Below are 23,738 nucleotides of genomic sequence, written 5' to 3' on the forward strand. Positions count from 1 at the left end.
GGCCTCAGACCCCAGTGGTGGACGAGGAGGCAGAAGTACGTGGCTCAGCTCAGGGGTCAGAACACTATGTTTGGGTCATGGTCCTAGCGCATGACCTTGGAGCAGCCTTGGCCTTGTTGAGCCTCTGCAGGTGCGTGCATCGATGGGAACCACTGAGGGTGGATGCCCCCTCCCTGCAGGACAGCAGCAGGGGTCCAGTGAGAGCCAGGAGCCTGCTCGGGAAACACCAGAGTGCTCCCAGTTGTAAGAAAGGCATGCATGCTGGGTGACCCACCCTAAACAGTGCTCCCAGGAGGCTTCCAGAAGAGGCCAGAGCAGATGCCTCGTGGCTGAGCACAGGGGAGACGCCTCCTGGGGACAGTCGGAGACATCTGAGCAGCCGTGAGGTGACGTCCTCCCTCTCCATCTGTCAGTCCTACCATGAGGTAGGTGAGAAATTTGGGCTCAAGCAAGGAGAAGGAACTTTCCCAAGTCACACGTCTGGGAAATAGAAGAGCGAGTTCCCAGGAGCACGGCTGCCTGAGCCCACCCCCCAGCCTCTCCCTCAACCACGCTTCCTGCCCCGCCAGCCTCAGTCCCACTTACAAAGTCCCTTGTCCCCTGGGCGGGACCCCCACTTTCAAGAAAGGGTAATGGGATAAGTCTGCCACCAGAGAGCCAGCAGGATAGGGGATGCCATTCCCCTTAGTGGGACTTCCTATACCCAAAAGCCACATCTACATCTGATATTTTACGGCACCTTGTAACAACCTGTTTGGCCCACTGGTGCGTCCCCAGTACCTGGCAGAGGGCTTTGCACGAAAAGCCTCTCAGGAGACATTTGTGGGAGTGAATTGAATAAAATGAGCGTGGAGAGGACAATCCATGGGCCCATTTTACAGACAAGAAGACTGAGGCCCAGAGGAAGACAGGCACTTCCCCAAAGCCACACCACTGAGCTGTTAGAGGTGCATCAGCTGTTCCCCACCTTCCTCAGGCCTCTGTGCCCTGATTTTTCAGGGCTCCCCAACCTCAGCTGGGCCAAGGTGCGATCCTGGAGGGTCACAGAGGTTTGGGCAGCCACGATGGTGAGAGAAGGGAGGAGCACCTTCCCTTCCCAGACACCTTGGGAAACACCTTCCTCCTGGGGCCTGCCCCTGCCCAGCTCCTCCTGCAGGCGGGCCGGGCAAAGTGTTTGCAGAGCCGCGTTCTCTCTGCAGCCTCTGAAAAGACGCACGGCCCGCACCGCTGATTGTTACAAGATGCAGAGTAAAATTTACGCCCCCACCCAAGACAGTCAGAGAAGTGAGATGCAGGTGGGAACGCACAATGCAAAGATCAGGAGTTGGGGCGTGCGTGACACTGGCTCCGAACCCTGGCTCTGCGCTGGAGGGCTGTGTAACCGCGGGCGTTCGCATCCGCAGCCCAGGGTCCGTGGCGCCGGTCTCCCAGGGCTGCTGTGAGAATCGAACCCCATGGCGCCCATCGCGCGCATGAGGAGTGCCCGGTATGTGGTAGGCGCGTGATAACTGTTGTTTGTTCCTGCGCGCCTCCTCATCCCAGCCTTCCTCCTTCTTCTGTCCTTTTCTTTCTCCTCCCCCTCCCCCATACTGTAGCCCCTGCCTCCCAAGAGGCCCTCAGATCCTGGATCGGGAACCTCCCTAGAGCCAGGTGACAGTCTGCCTCTCCCAGGGACAGGAAGGAAGCAGGAATTCCCCACTGCAGGTGGAAGGAGGGCTGCAGACCCCACCCCGCCACCCCACCCCCGTTGCCTGCCAGCCCAGAACAAGCACACAGTTGCCTTTCTGTCACCCACCCCCTGGATCTGAGGGTCTCTCCTGCACCCTGATTCCTTTGCGTCTCTGGTTTCTCTTTATTATTATTTTTTTATTGGAGTATAGTTGCTTTACAAGGTTGTGTTAGTTTCTGCTGTACAGCAAAGTGAATCAGCTGTATGTATACATATATCCCCTCTTTTTTGGATTTCCTTCCCATTTAGGTCACCACAGAGTATTGCGTAGAGTTCCATGAGGTACGCAGTAGGTTCTCATTAGTTATCTGTTTTATACATAGTGTATATATGTCAATCCCAATCTCCCAGTTCATCCCACCCCCCCTTTCACCCTTGCTATCCATACGTTTGTTCTCTACATCCATGTCTCTATTTCTGCTTTGCAAATAAATTCATCTGTACCATTTTTCTAGATTCCACATATATGTGATATTATACGATATTTGTTTTTCTCTTTCTGACTTCCTTCACTCTGGTCCATCCACATCTCTCCAAATGGCACAATTTTGTTCCTTTTTATGGCTGAGTAATGTTCCATTGAGTACATGTACCACATCTTCTTTATCCATTCCTCTGTCGATGGACACTTAGGTTGCTTCTGTGTCCTGGCTATTGTGAATAGTGCTGCTGTGAACATTGGGGTGCATGTGTCCTTTTGAATTAGCGTTGTCTCCAGGTATATGTATCTCTGCTGTTTTGTTGTCCGTTTCACTCTCTGTTCCCCGTTTCACTCTCTGTTCCCCTCTCAGATTCTCTGCCCTTCTTTCTGCATTGTTCTGAACCTCCCTCAATCTCTTCCTTTTTCTCTCTCTTCTCTCTCTCTGGACACAGCTCCTTCCTTCTCTGCCTTCCTCTGCGTCTGCCTCTGTCTTTATCTCTTTTACTGTGTTGCTACATGGGCCTCTCGTGTGAGTCTGTGCGCGTTTGTGTCCATCTGTCATTCTGTCTCTTTCTCCCTCCCCCCATTCTCCAGGGGGAACCCAACTGTAAATTCTTGGGAACGTGCAGGCGGCTGTTGGAACTGGCAGAAGTTGTGCGTCTTCCTCAGTGTTCCCGGAGGCCTCATATCAACGTCCCAGCCCTTAGGTGTCATGTGCTAGGACATGACAAACAGAAGTTCACTGACAGGGTAAGCAAAGACCATGGGTCACTCCCTCTTTGACTATAAATGAAATCCAGGCCACTGACTCTCAGGGGAGGGAGCAAGGAGTCCAGGATGTCAGAGGATGGGAAACAGGTGACCCCACTGAAGCCACAAAAGCCGGGGTCTGGGTCCTGGCTGTTTCACCTACAGCATCAAGTCCTTTCCTTCTGGAGGCCTCAGGCTCCTCATCTGCGGAATAGGGCAACAGTGCCTACCCTGTGAGCTCCTGTCTCCCCCAGACTCCTCTCTTCGCCGCAGCCAGGATCCTGTCAGCCCTGAGGCTTATCTCCAGGAAAAGGCACCCAGGTCAGCTTGGGGAGACGGAGGCTGGGTCTTCACTCAGCCCCATCTGTCCAGCCTCCGGGGAGACTCCCCTCCCTGACCCTAAAAGAGGGGCCCAGAAAACGCTCATGAATTGATTAATCAATTACAGGTCCTTCTGCACAGCAGAGGACCAGATGGGACACGGTGGTCACTGCCAAGGTCACACTCCCCACGCCCATCCCAGATCCTTTCTCCGCTTCTTTACAGAACATCTTACCAAGTGACTTACGCTATGTTTTACCCATGATGTTTATTGTCTGTCTGTCACACGCACACACAGAGACATAAATGTCAGCTCCATAGTGACAGGGGTTTTGGTTCCTTTTGTTCACGGCTGAATTCCCAGTGCCCCAAACAGCACCTGACAGGGTAAGCAAACATCAGACATCCAGTAAATAATAGCTGTGAAATGAATGAGTGGAGTGATAAATGCGTGAATGAATGAAGGCATGAATGAATGGGTGATGGATGGATGGATGAGTGAAGGAATCAATGGACCAATGTGTGAAGTAGTGAATGAATGAATGAGTGTATAAGTGAGTGAAGAAATGAATGAACAGCTGAGTGAATGGGTACATGAGTGTAGAAATGATGAACAAATCCATGGATGGATGGATGCAGGGTGGATGCGTGAGCGAGTAAATGAGGTAATGAAGGGCGAGTGAATAAACGAAACTCCATTGCCAGGCAGGGTCCTCTCCGAGGGGCGCGTGGGCCAGTTCCATGGGCCGTCCACACCAGGGGGTCCAGCCAGGTCTGGACCTGAGGACACAGGTCTGGGCTGAGCTTCCACCGCAAAGGGGAGGCACCTACTTACCCTCCTTCTCATCCTTTTTACCTTTTTATGAGCAAAAGTCGCCTTCCCTCAACCCCCAAAGCCCACCCTGAACCCAAGCCACGCCTCCTCCTGGTCCAAGCTCTTTCATCTCACCTGAGTGATGGGAGAAGCCCATCCCTGCCGTCTGCTCTCCACTCACAGACCAAAGGAGCTTCAGCAGCGGTTCTCACCCCACCACTGCACAGCACAGTCACCTGAGGAACTTTTTAAAAATACCAGTGTGTGGGCCCACTTTTGGGGTTTTGATTCCTTTGGGCTCAGTTGTTAGAAGTTTGGTTTTATTTTAAAGTCTCTGAATGATGCTAATATGAAGCCTGGGTTGAGAACCGCTGTCTTAAAGCCGATGCACTTCTGCACCACCTCTGGAGGTGTCCCATTGCTCCCAAAGTAGGGATGGGATGGGATGGGATGGGATGGGATGGGACGGGATGGGACGGGACGGGACGGGATGGGACAGGACGGGATGGAACAGAATAGAATCCCAAACCCAGCTTAATCATTAGCACCTCCTTACTTTGGACCATGGGAACGACCCAGCGCACCTCCTTTGTGCCTCCTCCTCACCTCTCTAACCTACCCTCCTACCACTCTCCCTCAATGCTCTTTCTTTCTTTCCCTCAAACACATAAGCTTGTTCCCACCTCAGGGCCTTTGCACTTGCTGCCACCCGCCAGGTCCGCTGTTTCCCCACATGGCAGGTTCCTTATTTGAGTCTCAGCACAATGCCACCTCCTCCGAGAAGCCCTCCCTGACCATCCTTCCTAGAGTAGTGCCTCCCAGCCACCCTCTATCTCATGGCCCTGTTTTTTCCACCATTTGAATTTCTCATAGGTACTATTGGTTCATGCTTGTACCGTCTGTTTCCATGTAATGGTAGGATCTTATCCATCCCCACTGACATGCACTCAGACCCCAGAACAGTTCTTGACGCATAACAGGTGTGTGGTAAATATTTATTGAATGAATGATGTTCTTTTCAACTGCATTGTGAGTTCCTTGAGAACACACGTGCTTTCTCTTGTTATTATCCGTCTGCATTCCCCTAGCAGGGTTTCTCACCCTCAGCACTATTGACACGTGGGACTAGACAATCCTTTGTTGGGGGGGCGTCCTCTACACTGTGGAAGTTGAGCCGCAGCCCTGGCCTCCATCCACTAGATGCCAGTAGCACTCATCCTCGGTAAGGACAACCAAACATGTCTCCAGACATTCCCAAAAGCCCCAGGTGGAGAGGGAGCGGCAAATCTCCCCAGCTGAGAACCCCTGCCCTGCAGTGTTCAACCCCCCGGGGCACTCAGAGGGCTGAAAACAAATGTCCTTGGACGGATTTGAGTATCAGATCCAGCCTCTGATGCAGTTCCACCATATGACCAGCAGGTGGCAGCAAAGACTGCTCTCTCACTAGCCCGGTTGCTCTCACTTTGTGAAAACTTTTTCTTTCTTTTCTCAGCCTAGAAACTGGTTTTGCAACCGCGATCATTCACTGCTATGGGGCCTTGTGAGCCATCCATTACGTTTGTGCTTTTCCAGACTAGACAGAGAGGGACGCAGCAGCAAGTCCTGCACCCATGAGCAGACAGAGTTGGCAGACGTGGAAAGAAAATCATCTTGGAATCAAGCAGAGCTGAATTTCAGTCCCAGCTGTACCCTCTCCTTAACTTAGTCCATCTGTGCCTCAGTTCCCTGACCTGTACCCTGCCTCGCTTATTCCACAGTCATCACCAAAACCATGTTTCACCTGCCTCTGTCTCCTCAAACGTGTGGCCGCTCAGAGAGCAAGGGCTCTGGTGAGTCACCGCCCCCAGGTCCTAGCATGAAATGGACTGCTCTCGGGAGTTTGTTGAATGACTGATTGACTGATGGGCTCGTTGAACAATGCAGGTGCATAGTAAGGGATGACTCAATGGGTGTCAGCTGTGATGATGTCATGCCATGCTGAGGACGATGACATCACGGTGATGGTCATGTTTATGATGAGGAAGATGTCATAAAGTAATGATGTCATGGTGAAGATGGTGATGTCACAGTGAGAATTATGATGTCACGGTGAGGATATGTCATAGTGAGGAGGATGATGTCATGCTATTGGTAATGGTATTCTCCTCTTATTGTCCACATCAGTGGTCCCCAAACTTCCTGCACCAACAGCCCTGCCCCAGGGCGTTTCTTTTTTTTTTCTCCTCAATTTATTTATTTATGTATTTTGTGGCCATGTTGGGTCCTTGTTGCTGTGTGCGGGCTTTCTCCAGTTGTGATAAGCAGGGGCCACTGTTCACCGCGGCACACGGGCCTCCCTTGTTGCGGAGCACGGGCTCCAGGCACACAGAGTTCAGTAGTTGTGGCTCGCGGGCTCCAGAGCGCAGACTCAGTAGCTGTGGCTCATGGGCCTAGTTGCTCCAAGGCATGTGGGATTGTCCTGGACCAGGGATCAAACCCATGTCCCTGCATTGGCAGGCAGACTCTTACTTACTGCACCACCAGGGAAGTTCCCCGGGGAGTTTCTTAAACCTGAGGCTCCCCAGTCCCTCCCTACACCTCATGACTCAGAATCTTCCAGGAATAGGTTCTCAACCTTAGCTGACAGTGGAATCATCTGAAGAGGCCTTAAAAATTACTGATGCCTGGACTCCCTCCCTAGAGACCATCAGAGCAGGGATTGAGCCCCGGCATCAGGGGTTTTAAGATGCCCTTGTGATTCTAATATGCAGCAAGGTGACAACCAGCCCTGACACTTAACAAACTGCCAGGTCAGTGTGAGGCAGAGGGTGGTCCCAGGCCAGGAACAGCTGCATCCCCTGGAAACCGCTTAGAAATGTGAACTGAGGGGACCCACTGACTCCGAGACCCCGGCCAGGTGGGTTTGGACACCCAGCACGCTGAAGTGTGAACGATGCCAGCCCAGGGGGTTCAGACATGCAGCCACTTTTGGGACCCTATTCCCATGGGCCTGACTATCAGAATGAAAGAGGGATGGAATTTGGGAGGGAGGGAGGAAGAGTTAGAATTAGTCCCTGAAAATCGCCCTATCAATTGAGCAACTCCATGGGAACCTTTCAACTCCATGTTCCAGACCAAACCTCCACCCCACACGATAAAAAGCCTGTGTCAAAACTAGAGTGATTTTCACTCCAAAGGAGCCACGTCTTCTCTGAAGAGGCCTCAATGCCAACAGGGACAAGGAGATGGGTACACCTCCCCACCCAGACCCGCTGAGGCCACGCCAAGAAAACATCTTCCTCCTCCAGCCACACAACTGCTATGGGGTGTCATTATTTCACAGAAGAAGAGCTGTAATATGTCACCAGGAGCCAGGCGGTGACAGTACAGACCCCTCATGCTAGTGCAGAAGCAACTCAGTCCCTGCTGCTTTCAAGGAGACCGTGTGTGTGCGTGTGTGTGTGTTTACACTGTATAAATCCTCCCAATCAAAGCTTGTTATAGATGCAGAATTGTAGGCCCCGCCCCCAACCTACTGAATCAGAGGCTGCGTCTTCATAAGATCTCCATGCATTTGAGACACACTGGTATGAATCAAATGCCAGGCCACGCGCCTTCTTAAGCTGTTTGTTTGTTTGTTTCCAATTGCAGCATCTTATAGAGCTGAGACCATCAGCACAGGAAATCGCACCTGTGGCTGTAAAGTCACACACAGGAGCATCTGTGTCTGGGTTCTAAGCCAGCCCGGTGCTTATCTCAACTTGGGCTGTACTTTGGGGAAAAAGCACTTTTGGAAGCTAAGGGTGCTTGGACCCCCACCCCCAGATACTGTGATTTCCTGGCCTGAGGTCGCACCTGGGCATTTTTTTAAATTCCCGGGGTGACTGCAATGGGCGGTTAGGGTTGAGATCCCCGTGTGTGGGCCTTATTCAGGGGGTGTCAGAGGACTTCGCAGATGACACTGGTTATGTGTTTCCCAATGTGTTTGAATCTCATCGGCCTTGGATGTTACACCCGGGAACTGGGCTCCGTCAACACTTTGATGTGGAAACTATTTCTATCACAGACTTGGGGTGTCCTGAGCTCACTCTGGCGCATGGAATGAAGGCTGAGGGCAAAGCCGACATCCTCGTTGTGTCTGGAGGACCATTCTTCCCCACGAACCATGAGTGCGGATAAGTCTCCCTTCCACGGGGAGCTTGCCAATGAGTCCTTCTTGGACACCTTCTTGGGCATCTTGCTTATTGTTCTTCCTGCTAATTGTGGGCTTGCTGGTCCTTCTTCTCCCGTGGAGACCTCCTGGCATCTGTGAAGTGACATATGCACGGGACCACAGACCGCCTGAACGTCCAAGAAGGGCGTTCGTTTCTGGGATGACTTTGTGTTATGTTTCAAAAGCGAGTCGCTGGTCACGAAGAATCATCACACCAAACAGCCTTCTCTGCTCAAAGCTCAGGACTCTAGACCAGGTGAGCATGAGCCTGGCTGGGGTCAGGGAGGACACATCCACCGCCTGGTTGTTGAGAAGCCCAGATCTCTGCTGTCTTCCCTCCATTTCCCATGGGGCCTCTTGCCTCATTCCAGATCGCGGGAGGCATGAAGCCCAGTGCCTGAGATGCAGCATCCTCTACACACAGGAGTAGCCAGCTGGCCCGAACCTGCTCAGAAAAGCTGTGCTAAAGGAGAATATGCCTCTCACTTGCTGTGTGTTTTTGCAATTTACCTAACCTCTCTGGTCCTCCATTTCCTTAACAAAGGAGACTTGTTATCCAAAGGGCAGGAGTGAGGATGAAGTGAAGCCAGAGGAGGTGCACAGAGGTTGCAATCGGTGAGTTCTGTATATGATGAAAGGGGTGCTTCTGTGTTTTCACGGGTTCTCTCCGCCTCCTCCAGCCCACACGACACACACACCTGGACACAGCACACACCACATCAGGCAGCACTGAGATGACAGCCAGGCCTGGAGCTCAGTCCACAGCAGCTCTCAGGTGGTGGCCTTTGAGGAAGAGAAAACCATAGCCCACTGAGATGGGTCCATGAGGGCCCCAGGCGAAGCCCCTCCCTTCTACCGCAATCAGGCTTCTGGGCTCAGATGGCCTGGTCCTGCCTCCGTCTCAGGCTGAGCACGCGTGCTGCTGCCAGGAAGGCCACCCCGGTGAGCAGCTCGGCGATGAAGCTGATCCAGCCCAGGGCTAGGGACCAGCCGAAACGGATGTCCACCTGGTCCAGGAGGGCCTTCTCCTCCAGGAGACACAGCGCCTCCCGGAAGGCGACGGCCGAATACGCGATGTAGACACTGATGCCAGCGAGGGTCACCAAGGCTGCAGGGGGGGCAAAGGAGAGCAGGTCAGATCCCCACCCCCACCCCCTTACCCCTGCCCAGGCACTGCCCCTCCTTCCCACTGCTGGTCCCTCTGCCCAGTGCTCCCTCCTGCCTCCCCCTCCCCTCCTGCCACCGGCAACCCCGCAAATCTCTTCTCCTACCAATTCCTGGACCCCGCTGAGCCGGTCAAACCACCCATGGGGTTTCACAGCACCACACGGTCCTCCATCATGGCCCAGGTCAGAATGGCAGTTTTGCATTTGTTTGGGAAACAACTTAACTAATGCCTGTCTGCCCCAATGTGAGTTTCAGAGGGTCCACCCTGGATTCCCCAACACCCAGGACAGCAGCCTGCACACAGCGGGTCTCCATCCATACGTGATTCAAATGTGCTATCCAGTCCCATAGCCACCGGCCCCACGTGGCTGTTTAAACTTATGTTAATTTAAAAGGCGAAAGATGTATACGATCTGAAGAGAAACCAGAGTCTTAAACTTATGTTAATTTAAATGAACATCTCGGCTCCGTGTTGGCACCTGCCACAGGCCAAGTGCTCAGTGCCTGGTTTGTGGCAAAGTAGACAATTTCTCCATCAGAAGATTTCTCCTGGGAGGCGCTGTTTGGAGAATGAGTCACTGGGCAAACTGTTAATGCCAATATTAATAATAATAGCAGGTGGGTGGAGGGCATCAGAGCCTCACAGTATTCTCACCTCCAGGCATTACTTTTATTTTTTCCTCACGTGGATTCCGAGTGTGTATGTCATCACTGTTCTTGTTCTTTCTGAAGGACCATTTCAAACACACCGGAAGTAGGGAGGCCGTAAAACAACCAGCCGTATGCTGGATCCCACCTTTGAAACCCAGCCCATCTTGCCTGATTTTAATCAATCAAAGCAACACCTGTCAGGGTGGCAGGTGAGCAAGAGCGAGTGTGTCCCCTGCCTCCCTAACACTGCGGCTCTCAGTACACGACTTCTTTGGTGAAACAGCAGGAACGATTCTCGGCATCTGCTCTCGCCCCCCTGCTTCTCTCCTGGGACCACAGACCCAGGGACCCTGGGCTGGAAACCGCTCATCCCTTCCAGCTAGGAGATCACAGGAGGGGGAAACCAAGCCCCAGAGGCGATGGGACCCCCACCCTATTTCCTTCTGGGGGGTCCTGCACAGCCCGTCCCGGAACCCAGGTCCGGTGCAGGGTGGGCACCTACCTCCAAAGAGAAAGAGGGTCCCCGTGAGCAGGAGGAGGAGGGGGGCTCGCAGGAGGAAGCTCAGAAACCCCGTCATCCCCCCAAACACCATCAGGATCAGGCTGAGCGGCAGCAGAATCACAAACGTCCCATGCATGGCTTAGGGGAGACAGGAGGACAGCTGGTTACTAATATCCTTCAGTCAATCAACAAACATTCACGGAGCACCTCCTGTGGGCCAGCGCCCAAATGCTGGGAGTGGGGGGAATCAATACTACAGGTGCTAATAATAATGATCATAGGGCTTCCCTGGTGGCGCAGTGGTTAAGAATCCGCTTGCCAATGCAGGGGACACGGGTTCGAGCCCTGGTCCGGGAAGATCCTACATGCCGCGGAGCAGCTAAGCCCATGTGCCACAACTACTGAGTCTGCACTCTAGAGTCCGCGAGCCACAACTACTGACCCCACATGCCGCACCTACGGAAGCCCGCACGCTTAGAGCCTGTGCTCCACAAGAAAAGCCACCGCAATGAGAAGACAGCACACAGCAACAAACAGTAGCCCCCGCTCACTGCAACTAGAGAAAGCCTGGGCACAGCAGCGAAGACCCAATGCAGCCAAAAATAAAAGTAAGTAATTAATTAATTAAAAATAATAATGATATAATATTTTTAATAGCAATAGTTATCGAGGCTCAGCTATGCTAGACTTTGTGCTGTATAAGTATCATCTCAAGTAATTCTCAGGCACCCTGCAGGGCAAGTATTTTTCTTCTTCATTCACCTAGTCACTCAGCACACGTGTATCGAGTATGTGCTTTCTGCCAGGCACTGTCCCCAGCACAGAGGATTCTGCAATAAATCCACCAAGACTCCTGCCCTCATGAGGCTGTGTGGAGTCAAGCAGGGAACAAATAAGTGACAACGTTGAGAGGTGGTGACAATAAAGCAGAAGCAAGGCAGGAGCAGTGGCTCCACTGAGAAAGTGACATCAGAGCAAAGACCTGACAGTGAGGGAGGCTGTAGCGCAGAAGGAAGGGTAAGAAGGGAGGGGCCGCAGAGAGGAGCAGAGGCGGAGTCTGAGATGGGAAGGCGTGTGCCTGGTGGGGCTGAGGAGCGAGAGCCCGCGAGGGCAGAGGGGAGGGAGGGGGAGGGTGTGGGGAAGGAAGGCAGAGTTAACAGCCGCTCACGTGAGGCTCCTGGGCCATCGGGAAGATTTTTATCTTCTCTCTGCACGAGATGGAGGCCACCAGACTGCTTGGGGCGGAAGAAACACAGAATGTAACTTCAGTTTCTAAAGGTCGCTCTGGCTGCTATATTGAGAGTGGACAGCAGAGGGTGTAGTGGGCTGAAAGGCGGCTCCCAAGTTCATGGCCAGCAGGAACCTGTGAATGTGATCTCGTTAGGGACAAGAGTCGTTGCTGATGTAACGAAGGCCGGGGCCTCCAGATGAGATAATCCCAGGTGAGAGTGGGCCCTACATCCAATGACCTTAGAAAAGAAAGGGGAGAAAACACAGAGGAGAAGATGAGGTGAAGACTGAGACGAAGATCAGAGTGATGCATCTACAAGCCAAGCACCGCCCAGGATGGACAGCAGCCTCCAGCAGCCGAGAGTGAGGGGTGGAACGGATTCTTCCCCAGAACCTCCACAAGGACCAACCCGGCTGACACCTTGATTTGGGACTTCTGACTTTCAAAACTTAAGACAATAAATTCCTGTTGTTTTAAGCCACAAGCTTGTGGTAATTTCTCGGCAGTCAGAGAAAACAAGTACAAGGACCAAGCTGGACACAGAAAGACCATTGCAGGGGCCTACTGCAATAACCCTGGGCCCAGATAGAAGCAGTGGGGTGGTGAGAAGTGGTCAGGTCTCAGGTATATTTTGAACATAAAACAAGCAACCCCTTTGATGAGGGTGTGAGAAAAAGAGAGGGACGAGGTGACACTGAGATTTGGGGCCTGAGCCACTGGACAGATGAGTTGCCATCAGCCAAGATGGGGAAGCTGGGGGAGGCGGAGTGGGCTGGGGCAGATACCAGGACTTGTCAAGGGTGAGATGCCCACTGGACTCCAAGCAGAGATGCCAGAGGCAGTGATTTACAGTAGAGCAGAGCTTGGCGGGACATCTGGGTGGGGGTCAATATGGCACCATCATTATGGAGGTCGGAACAGAGAGCAGACTCAGAGTGGGGCCCAGCCCAGCCAGGGTGTTGTTTGAGAAAATCTTTTCACAGGGGCTGAGCTGCAGCGAAGACGTGAAAGACTGTGGCTCCACCAGAGGACGGAGGTGATAGTCAGTCAACAAGTGTGTATCCAGCGCCTGCCGGGTTCCAGCGCTCAGCTGGGAGCAAAGCCAGCGAGGGTGCAGGAGTTCACATCCTTCCCAGCCACTGGAAGCATCTTCTGCCGGAGAAGAGTGACAGGCGGGGGGATGAGCAGGAGAGAGGAGGGGGAGGCCAGAGAAAGAACCACTCAGAAAGTGCCACCAGCATCCACCGCCTCCGCTCTCCTCTGTCCCCCAACTGCATGTCCTTTGTGAGTCACTTAATTTCCAGAACCCCCATTTTCACATCTATGAAATGAAGGTCATAATATGCAGCCCACAGGATTATCATAAGAACAATGTGTGTGGAGAAAAAGGACAGTTCCATAGAGCAAGTATTAAATAAACCATAACCCTGCCAACAATAAAGATGATGACGGCAATCTTTCAGTCTGACTTCCACTGTGATCAAATCACTTTGTCTTCAAGCCCCTAAATGCCACCAGCCTTGGTGAGTCAAGGAAACAAGGCTGATCTCCTTCCCGGGGACGTCACGTGATACAATGTGATTCCAGGCGGTGGGACCTGTAGTCTTCCCTCCCTCCCTCCCTTGCTTCCTTCCTTTTCTTTCTTAAGGAAAAACCTTGGACAAGGAAGCACAACAGCTGGTGTGAAAACCTGGTTCTGTAAGCTCTGTCCCCTGCATGGCATGGCCTCCAGACGACAGCTGAGAAAATGAAATCATTTCTCATTTAGAAATTAATGAGGTTTCCCGGAGTTGGTTTGGCCTGGCAGCCCCATGTGTGAGGTCCCCAGACAGGCTGCCAGCTGAGATGCTGCTGGCTGAGTTCGCATACATGTTCAATTAAATGTCTGGGCAAGAACAGGGCTCCCCCTGGGAGAGTTATAAGATCTCCTGCTGAAATTTGGTTTAGTATTTTTTTTTTTTTTTGGTGTGTTCCTTGGTCTTTTGTTATTTTTTGATTTTCAGGGCTGCTGTGTGGGGAACATATATATTGATTCTGAGCTCTGTTCTACTTGGAAATGTCCCCACCTCCAGCCACATCTCATTCAGAAACAGATGTCTATGGGCCCCGTAGAGCCTGGAGATGTTACAGGGCACAAGGTCTCTGCCCTCATGGGCATCACAGTCCAGTACAGGACACAGACTAGCAAGAAACAGAGGGGACAATTACAGACTGAGTGTCACAAAAGACAGGAGTGTGATGACGCAGAAACACGGGATGGGAGGTGAGTGGGAGGCACTTCTTTAGATGAGATGGTTGTTTTCATTTCCCAGAGCTGACATAATAAATTACTACAAACTAGGGGTCTTCATAGCAGGAGGCATGTATTCTCTCACAGTTCTGGAGGCCCTAAGTCCCAAATCAAGGGGGCAGCAGGACCAAGCTGCCTCCAGAGGCTCCAGGGGAGAACGCTTCCTGGCCTCTTCCAGCTTCTGGCAGTTGCCAGCAATGCTTGGCATTCCTTGGCTGGCCATCCCTCCATCCACCTCCATCTTCTCATGACCTTCTTTTCTCTCCTCTGTGATTCTCCTTTTCTTACGAGGACACTTGTCATAGGATTTAGGTTAATCCACAGCCATCTCAAGAGCCTTAATTCAATTACATCTGCAAAGATGCTTTTCCCAAATGAGGTCCCATTCACAGGTACCGGGAGTCAGGACGTGGACACATCTTCTAGGGGGTGATACCTTTCAGTCCACGACAGTGTTTACAGTAGGAGCTCAACACGTGAGGGCTAAGATTCCCATCTAGAACTAATAATACTAACAATGTTGGAGAGCAGGAAGAAAACTAAGATGCAGCCCTCGTCCTCAAGGAAGCTATGGTCTGGTGACAACAGACGCGAAAATTTACAAAAATTTAAAAAATCCACTTCCCTACCAGGCATAATAGGACTGAATGTCTCTGAGCATTTCTTGGAGTCTCCAAGTCATATTGACAAGTTTTCAAAATAAAGATAGTGACATTTTCCCCTTTGGGAAATGGTTCCTGAGACTTTCTTTTCTTGCCAGAGCTTCTGATATTACTGGAGGAGCTTACCTCTCCGCTGTCTTTTAGAGAAGGACTATTCCTTCACTTACCACCCCGGGAGCTTCCTGACCTCACAAGCATCCTGGAAGGCTGCTTTTCCCATCGAGCTGCTCCTTGAACAGTGCGATAATAGGTCACACCAGTTATCCTTGGCGTGAACATCTTGGCTTTTTTCTGGGTGTGCTTTTCTTTTACAACATAGCACTTCTGAGTAGAAAAGATCTCTTTACTACTGTACTATAGTTCAGTTTACCAAAGCTCTTTAGATGTCCAATTATCCTTAAATGATTACTTTCTTACCTAAAAAGGTAGGGAAGGCTCACTGAAATATATGGAAAAATGAAATATAAAGGGTAAAATTGGGTACATTTTAATTTGTTAAAATATTGAATAAATATTAATAGATTCACTTACACATTTGAGTTGCTGTATATGCTATGCTATATTCAGAACCGGATTTTAACAGATACGAAGTTTCTTCCCATGATCAGGATGAGACTTTTCATTCAGATAACTTACATGAAGATTATGTGTTTGTAACTTTAGGTAGAATGCGAGTATGACAAATATTCTGAATCTTAAATGTAAGAGTTAAATTTTGAAAGCTACTTGGAGGTGGGAGAGAATTTACATCACTCGTTGGAAGAAAAAATTGTAAAATATATTGCTTCTACTGTACCTGGAAAAAAAAGAAAGAAAAAAAAGATCTCTTGCACCTGGCTACATATTTGCTCCTGATGGAAAAAAGGACCTGTCATTATTAGTATTATTAATTACTACATGGTAACCTTAGTTCTCACGTGTTGCACTCTTGCTGTAGGCAGTGAAGGATAGCAGGACTCCGAACCCAAAAAACAGACTAGGACTTTTCCTCTGGGCTGTGACAGCCTCCAGTCTTAGCACACTCACGTTATACTGAAATTACCCTCGGTGTAGCACCATTCTAATAGTACAGAATCTGCGTGGGTTCGAATCCCAGATCAACCAGTTGCTGTGCAAACTTTAGTAACTTACCTAACCTCCCTGTGCCTCGGTTTCTTCATTTGAAAAGTGAGGACTGGGGGCAGGGGGCGGGGGGCGAAGGGGAAGATGAGACGAAGCGAGAGAGTAGCACAGACATATATATACTACCAACTGTAAAATAGCCAGTGGGAAGTTGTTGTATAACAAAGGGAGTTCAACTCGAGGATGCAAGATGCCTTAGAGGACTGGGACGGGGAGCGGGGGGGAGTTGAGGGAGGGAGGGAATACAGGGATATGTGTATAAAAACAGATGATTGAACTTGGTGTACCCCCCAAAAAATAATTAATTAATTAAATAAACCTAAAAAAAAAAAGAAAAGTGAGGACGATCATAACAGGACCTGCCTCCTGGGGCTGTTGTGAAGATTAAATGGGTTGGCACATGTAAAGACCTCAGGACAGGGTCTGGCACACAGCACTTGTTCTGTTAGCACTGACTGTTACTTGTATTGCCCGGCAACCGCTCCACTGAAAGTGGTCCCTACCTTCTTTTATTACATGCCCCTGTGTTATTTCCTTAGGTATACTACTACTATTTGAAGCCATTTTATGTTTATTTACTCACTGGTCCACGTGTTTATTCTCTGTCTCCTGCACTACACACTAAGCTCAGTGTGGCAACAATCCCACCTGTCTCATCATGTTTTATCCGCGGCACTGAGCAAACAAAGGACTTTGTAATGATTAGCTCCATTTTACAGATGAGAGGCCTGAGGTTCAGGGAGGCAATATGACTGACAGCAGGAGGAGGAGACAATAACTGACCTGCTGCTTTGGGTGGTCCCCTATGCTGGATGCTTTGCTTATATGATCTCATTTCACCTCAAAACAGCCCATTTATTTATTTTATTTTTTATTGAAGAATAGTTGAATTACAACGTTCTGTTCATCATTGCTGTACAGCAAAGTGACTGCGTTATACGTATATATACATATTTTCATATTCTTTTCCATTATGGTTTGTCTTAGGATATTGAATATATTTCCCTGTGCTATACAGTAGGACCTTGTTGTTTATAAAACAGCCCATTTCTGGAAGCAGGTGACTGGCCAGAAGTCACACAACTGGTAAGAAGGGGGGACCTTCTGTATGAGGAGGCTGACACCACCCCCCATCTTACTGGGAGAGGCACATGACTCAGCCTGGCCCAATTAGCACATCCCTTCCCCTCAACCATACTGATTGGCCCAGACCTGGGCATGTGATCCAATCTGGTCCAATGAGAGACCTACCTGGCGGTTTTGCGGAATGATTGGGCAACAGGCTCCCTCTGCTTGGGTTGCTGAGACTGGAGAGGATTTAGTTGAAAGCAGAACCCAAACAGAAGCAAAGCCCAGAGAGGAGAAGAAAGAAATTGAGTTTAGCCCTGTGGATCCCAGGAGGCTTGAGCTTTTTCAGTTTTGTGGACCAGGAATTCCTTTTCTTGTTTCAATTAGCATGATTTGAGTCCTGGCTGATACAGCTAGCCCGGTTGGTTCTAGACTGTGGCTCTTTTCTCTAAACTGTGCTGAATTTGAAGAGCCCCACCCCACCCCACCAAAAATAATTCCAGTCCCTAGCCAGGGAACCAAACCCATGACATCCCCAGAGCTAATCAGGAAGATGAAACATCCAAGAAAGGTGGATTTTTATTGGATACTGAAGTAGGCAGCCTGCGTGGATTTTTCTTGGAGGAAAAATCAATGGTTTTCCCCATACAAATCCCCCATCCCCAGGGGGATTTGTCTAGGAGGCTGACTTGCAGAACAGGCTGGTTGTCAGCTGGCCTCTCTCCTCTATGGGCTCTGCAGCAGGCCCTAAAAGGAACAAAACGTCTTTGTATAATAAAAGAACTTGGACAACATTCAAAACTCTTTCTGGGGATAAAGAGATTCTGGGAAAAATCTCTCTCCAGGAGTGATTTGCAGTGAGCACGAGATCTGAAGGGACAGCCCCGCCTCTGTGATGACACAGTGGTAGTAAGAACAGCTAACACTTACGGCACACTTACAGGGGCCAGACACTGTGTGAGGCTCTTTAAATACACTCTCCCATTTCACCCTCAAAATATCCTCATGAGGAGAAATAACAATTACCTTCATTTTGCTCCTGAGGGAACTGAGGCTCAGAGGGGTAAGGTAATTTGCCCAAGGCCACATGCCTAGTTGGTGGTGAAGCTAGGGGTTAGACCTAGGGCTGAAGGTGGACACATGAACAGACTGTGAACTTGAGTTTTGCCTGTTTCTCAAAACCCTGGACCACACGGGGTTGTTGCAATATCAAGTTTCACAAAGGGGCCAGACCAGTGCTGCCTGTGGTTAGCTATCCAATTTACATACGATGTGATAAGTAGGCTGAATGCCAGCATCCAGCCCAGCAAAGGGCAGTAGATGTGACTGCATCTAAAAAAGGCCGGAAGGAATGATAAAGAGGACTAGTGTTTGCTGAGCACTTAGTACGTGTCTAGCACTTTTGTGTCTAATCATTCTTTCATGCAACAGAGAGACCCCACAACAACCAGGCACTAAGTGAGATCCCAGGTAAGGTCAGGTTTTTTTTTTGGTAATTAATTAATTTATTTGTTTTTGGCTGCATTGGGTCTGCATTGCTGTGCACAGGCTTTCTCTAGTTGCACCGAGCGAGGGCTACTCTTCGTTGCAGTGTGCTACTCTTCGTTGCAGCGTGCAGACTTCTCATTGCGGTGGCTTTTCTTGTTGTGGAGCACAGGCTTCAGTAATTGTGGCACTCAGGCTCAGTAGTTGTGGCACAAGGGCTTAGCTGATCCACGGAATGTGGGATATTCCTGGACCAGGGCTCGAACCCATGTCCCCTGCACTGACAGGCAGATTCTTAACCACTGCACCACCAGGGAAGTCCCAGGTAAGGTCAATTTTTTCCTGCAGCTTTGTGGAATCCTGACCACACCCCTTCACGGTTTTGATGTCTCATTTTGATAGATGTGGACACTGAGGCTCAGAGAGGTTAAGACACCTACCCAAGGATCACAGAGGGTCCTGGTAAGGGTCTGAGCTGGGACTGACGCCCATCCCGCAAGAATTCTTGATTATTCTTTTTCCCCCCATGGAAAAACCCTCTTGTTTATTTAGTTAAACAAAAATAAAATAAGCTGCATAGGAAGAATTTTAAAGTCCAAAGAGACACCAAGTTTGTTTTAAGGCTGTAGTAGCTGATACAGCATCTCCTTGCTACCTTCTCTAGCCTTCTCTGTGGACCACAGTGCTACATTCAGAAAAGCCTGTTAACTAACACAGGAGTTTTTGAACAGGAAATCTTTTTTTTTAAGAATTTTTATTGAGATACAGTTAACAGACAATAAACTGCATATATTTAGAGTGTACAATTTGGTATCCCAATCTCCCAATTCATTCCCCCCCCAACCCTCCCCACTTTCCCCACTTGGTGTCTGAACAGGAATTCTTTTTTTTTTTTTTTTAATTTTTTTTTTTTGGGGGGGGGGTACACCAGGTAAACAGGAATTCTTGATTATACTTGAAATGCTCTGAGAACACCCAAATTTCCTTCTGGTGCAGCTTGGGGCTGAGAACAGAGTTCGTGAGACCACTTCCTTTCCTCCACCCCCCTCATATTCCAAACATCTAGGGGACATCTCCTTCAATGGGGCTCATGCAGTGCTGTGCTGGAGCTCGATTATATCAGAGAGTCCACTGCTAAGTTCTCAGGAATATGAAGCGCCAGCTGTGACGTCATGCTGACAGCATGAAATTGACCACAGTGGGAATATTTATACCACAGAGATTGGCAAGTGCCACAAATCAAGACTCTCCCCTCCCCCAGAGAGCCAATTGTTACATATTTTCCAGCATACCACTGGAGGTTAGAGAAACAATCTGGTTCATTCCTGTACTCATTCAGTCATTCAACAAAAACAGATTGGGGACTTCCCTAGTGGTGCAGTGGTTAAGAATCCGCCTGCCAATGCAGGGGACAGGGGTTCGGTCCCTGGTCCAGGAAGATCCCACATACCTCAGAGCAACTAAGCCTGTGCGCCACAACTACTGAGCCTGCATTCTAGAGCCTGTGAGCCACAACTACTGAGCCCACGTGCTGCAACTACTGAAGCCCGAGCGCCTACAGCACATGCTCCACAAGAGAAGCCACTGCATTGAGAAGCCCAAGCACCTCAACGAAGAGTAGGCCCCACTTGCCACAACTACAGAAAGCCCGTGCAGCAACCAAGACCCAATGCAGCTAAATTAATTAATTAATTAATTAATAAAAAACAAAAAACAAATGTGGATTGAGTTCTGCCTCTAAATAATCCAGTTTGCATTCACTCTCACGCCTGCTCAGCATCCCTTGGCTCATGGACTACTCTATGCCAGGTTCTGTGCTAAATATAGGGAACCCAGCAGTGGCAAGAGAGACGTGGTCCCTGCCCTCATGGAGCTCAGGGTCTGATAAGGGAGTCAGACTTAAACTCTAAAAATGCCACACAACCTGCAGCATAAGTAGGAGCTGATCAAGTCAACCTAGCAGGATGGAAACAGGGAGACTCCAAGTGGCAGCAATGGCATGTGCAAAGTCCCTGTGGCAGAAGGAAACAGCACATTCCAGGAACTGGCCCAAGGCCAGCATGGCCAGAGAGGAAAGAGCAAAGGGGAGAGTGGAGTTGGAAAGGGACCCTGGGAGCCCTTGTGGGCCATGCTAGGGATTTGTCTTTATTCTACAAGTCACATCCCCAAGCCTCAGTCTATCAAAAGCTGCCCATACTTTTCAAGGTCTATGGAATTCAGTCCTCATTTCCTCATTATGTCCTTTCTATGGTACCTCTCTGGGCCTCAGTTCCCTCTTCAGAAAAGTAAAGATGAAGATGGAGATGACAAATAACTTCATAGGAAGGCTGTGGAGATTAAATGAGGACACAGATGGAAAGCGTTCAGCTCCACGTCTGGCCGGCTGCGAGCCTCAGTGAATTGAACTAGAACTATGACTTTGATTTTCCTCCTTCCTCCAGTGTTTATTCAGCCTGTTTGCTTTCTCGACTCCTATCCTTGAGCCTTCACTGACTTCCAAGCACCGTGCCAGGCACTGGGAAATCAGCCGTGAACAACAGACACATGGTCCCTGGAGAGAGGGGGCTGCTTCCTGGTTGCCTCTCTTGAGTCATTCACAAATATTTACTGCATCCCTGCTACTGCCAAGCTCTTGTTCTCAACAGCAAGGATGCAGAGAAGGCTGACCATGGGGTGTGCCAGTCAGCTCCCCGGGCTGGTTTAGGTGTCTCCTCGGGCTCCCAGCCACCCTCCCTCGGGCTGCTTGTCGCTCTGAAATGTAACTGCGCACTTCTACCCTCGGTCTCGCCCGCTAGTCTGTGCGCCCCGCGAGCGCTTGCCCTGGGGCTTCAGAAGCAGCAGCGCGGTGCCTGGCGCACAGAAAGCCTGTAGCCAACGTTTGTCGAATGAATCCTCGACCACACGACATTACGGGTGGAACAAGTGGACCTCTGCCTCCTGCTCCTAACCCCACTCTCCTCTCCCGCCTGTGCCAGAGGCCGTCCCGGCCGCCCCCTCCTCCGCTGCCCCCACCCCTCGCTGTTTGGACAAAAGCTCCCAATCTGATGTCCAGCGCCGGGTACTTCCCCATCCCACCCTCCCCGGACTTACTGAGAAGTTGTCGGCTCGAGTCGCTGACGGTCACGTTCTCCTGCCAGAAGGGGTTCATCAGCGGCGCGCACGGGCTCTGGACTGGATGGAGCAGAGGAATCGGTGGACGGGGGCCCCGGGGTTCGGACCCCGGCCCGCGGCTTCGCCCCCACGCCCGCCCTGGATGCCTCACCCCGGAGGGCAGGCGCGGAGCTCGAGAGGCTGCGGGCTGAGCGGGGCACCTCTCGGCAGGGCGATGGCAGCCCAGTCCCCCGCCCACCTTACCCTCCGGCCCCAGACACCGCGTTTCGCGCCCCTGGGCTTGGGGGACGGGTGCGCGCCAAGCAACAGGTCGGGACGAGCCGGGCGCCTCGCGGGGGAGGGCGGAGGCAGCCACCGTCCCGGGTCCCCGGGTGCATCCTTACCCCGGCAGGTCCGCCAGAGGCCGGAGTGCGAGCTCAGAGGTTCCAGCTGGCTGCGGTTGGCGGAGCCCGCCGGGTCCCGCGCCCCCTGGCCGCTCCGCTCCAGCCGCTCGGTGTCAATGATGTACCAGAAGTCCGTGCCGATGGCGGCCGCCAGGAGCACGAAGCTGAGCGCCCCGGTCAGCGCCGCCGCGCCGGCCAGCGCGCACAGATGCACCCGCATCGCCGAGCCGGGGCCCCACCCGCCGCCCGCAGATCCCAGAGCCGCCGCCCGCGCCCGCGAGCTGGGAGCCGGAACCCCGGCCTCTGGACCTCGATCCCTCCCTCCGACCCTGGCTCCGCCCCTCAGCCCCTCACCTGCGCCCTGGGACCTGCACCGGCTCCTCCCTCAGACCCCATCCCAGCCGAAACCCCAACTCAGCCAACACTCCCAGCCCAAGAGCACCCTCGCACTTCCACCCCTCACTTTCCCCCTAGACCCTTCTCCCCCGCACCCTCTCCCTCACTCTCCACGAACCCACAGCTCTTCCCCACTCTGCCCGGCCTCTGCCTTTCCTCCCAAAGCAGTTCTCCTCTCGCCACACCGCCGACTCAACGTCCCACTTCCCGCTGGGGGCGCCGGGAGTCTTCCCTCCGCCGCCCTTCCCACCGCTCCAGGCGCAGCGGACCGTGCGCCCCCTCCTCTGAGCACATCGCTCAGGCGCCCAGCACAGTGAGAAGGGCTGAGTGATGTGGGGGAGGGAGGGCGGCCTTCGCACAAACTGGGGGAGTAAGAAGGACAGGCAATGGCTGCTGGGTTTGCAGGTAATCTTCAATAGCCTCTGCCTCCAGCTTCAACCATCCTCCTCCAAAATCCACCTTCTGCTGATTTTTCTAGGCGGCTACAGAGGAAAAAGACAGACCCATTTTTTTTTATAAAAGTTCTTTAATAGATAACCAACAAGGACCTACTGTATAGCACAGGGAACTCTGCTCAATATTCTGTAATAACCTAAATGGGAAAAGAATTTGAAAAAGAATAGATACATGTATATGTAGAATTGAATCACTTTGCTGTACACCTGAAACTAACACAACATTGTTAATCAACTATACTCCAATATAAAATTTAAAAAAATTTTTAAGTTCTTTAAAGCATTGGGCCAGGTCCTCTGAGTCCATCATCTCTACCACCAAAGTCTTCATCACCATCACTGCTGCCACAAGCACCACCATCACCACCACCATCGTCACCACCACCACCATCACCACCATCACCACCACCACCATTCTCTTCTTTATCACCACCATCACCCTTATTAATCCCACCACCTTTTTTCACCACCATAAAACCTTTCATTATTTCAAGAAAGACTTCTTGAGTGCCTACTATGTGCCAGACACTATAGTTTATATTAAAAATATAGCCATAAGCAATCCAAACACAGCCCCTGCCCTTCAGAAGTGTGTGGTACAGGCTTCCCAGCTTTTTCAAAGCCAGGGATGCAGAGAAACAAATCATACTTGTATGGCACACAGGGATAAATAGAAGCAGCTTCTAGAAGCTGGAGATGACCAGCCTCAGGGGCTGCAGCTACCAAAGGCCCATGGAGGCTGCCCTTGTGGCCGAGGATCAAAATCTTGGTGCTCCTGTGACACATCCTTAAGGAAACTTTGTGCCAACATCCAAAAGTTGATGAACTGGGGAGAGAATCATTCAACAAAGCTTGCTTTGAACAGGGTGTTATGAGAGAAAGTAGCAGAGGGGAGGTCTATTGGGATTTGGAATCCAGGAAGTGACCTGGATGCTGAGACAGAAAGAATGTAAAGGCATTTCATGCCTAGGGGCTGGCTTATACAAAG

General features: G+C 51.0%; 1 protein-coding gene across 2 annotated transcripts; it reads right to left on the reverse strand.

The window, feature by feature from the left end:
- Nucleotides 1–9,102: 9,102 nt before the first annotated feature.
- Nucleotides 9,103–22,119, reverse strand: TMEM114 (transmembrane protein 114). 2 transcript variants are annotated; one of them, XM_057695971.1, is made up of 4 exons: nt 21,900–22,119; nt 21,496–21,576; nt 10,548–10,685; nt 9,103–9,335 (listed from the first exon to the last, which is right to left on the reverse strand). In XM_057695971.1, the coding sequence occupies exons 1-4, from the start codon at nt 22,117–22,119 to the stop codon at nt 9,103–9,105; spliced, it is 672 nt and encodes a 223-aa protein (XP_057551954.1). The 2 variants fall into 2 exon arrangements, with proteins under 2 accessions (XP_057551954.1, XP_057551955.1); XM_057695972.1 differs by lacking the exon at nt 10,548–10,685.
- Nucleotides 22,120–23,738: the final 1,619 nt, after the last annotated feature.

This window comes from Hippopotamus amphibius, chromosome 9 (genome assembly GCF_030028045.1).
Source record: "Hippopotamus amphibius kiboko isolate mHipAmp2 chromosome 9, mHipAmp2.hap2, whole genome shotgun sequence".
NCBI lineage: Eukaryota > Metazoa > Chordata > Mammalia > Artiodactyla > Hippopotamidae > Hippopotamus > Hippopotamus amphibius.

What these genes read in the sequence shown, in the direction of transcription:
- TMEM114 (XM_057695971.1), bottom strand. Translation starts at nt 22,119, where the DNA reads ATGCGGGTGCATCTGTGCGCGCTGGCCGGCGCGGCGGCGCTGACCGGG. An exon ending in CCTCTGGCGGACCTGCCGGG is followed by an intron (nt 21,577 to 21,899) that starts GTAAGGATGCAC and finishes TGCTCCATCCAG; the next exon opens with TCCAGAGCCCGTGCGCGCCG. An exon ending in GACCCTCTTTCTCTTTGGAG is followed by an intron (nt 9,336 to 10,547) that starts GTAGGTGCCCAC and finishes CCCCCCCTGCAG; the next exon opens with CCTTGGTGACCCTCGCTGGC.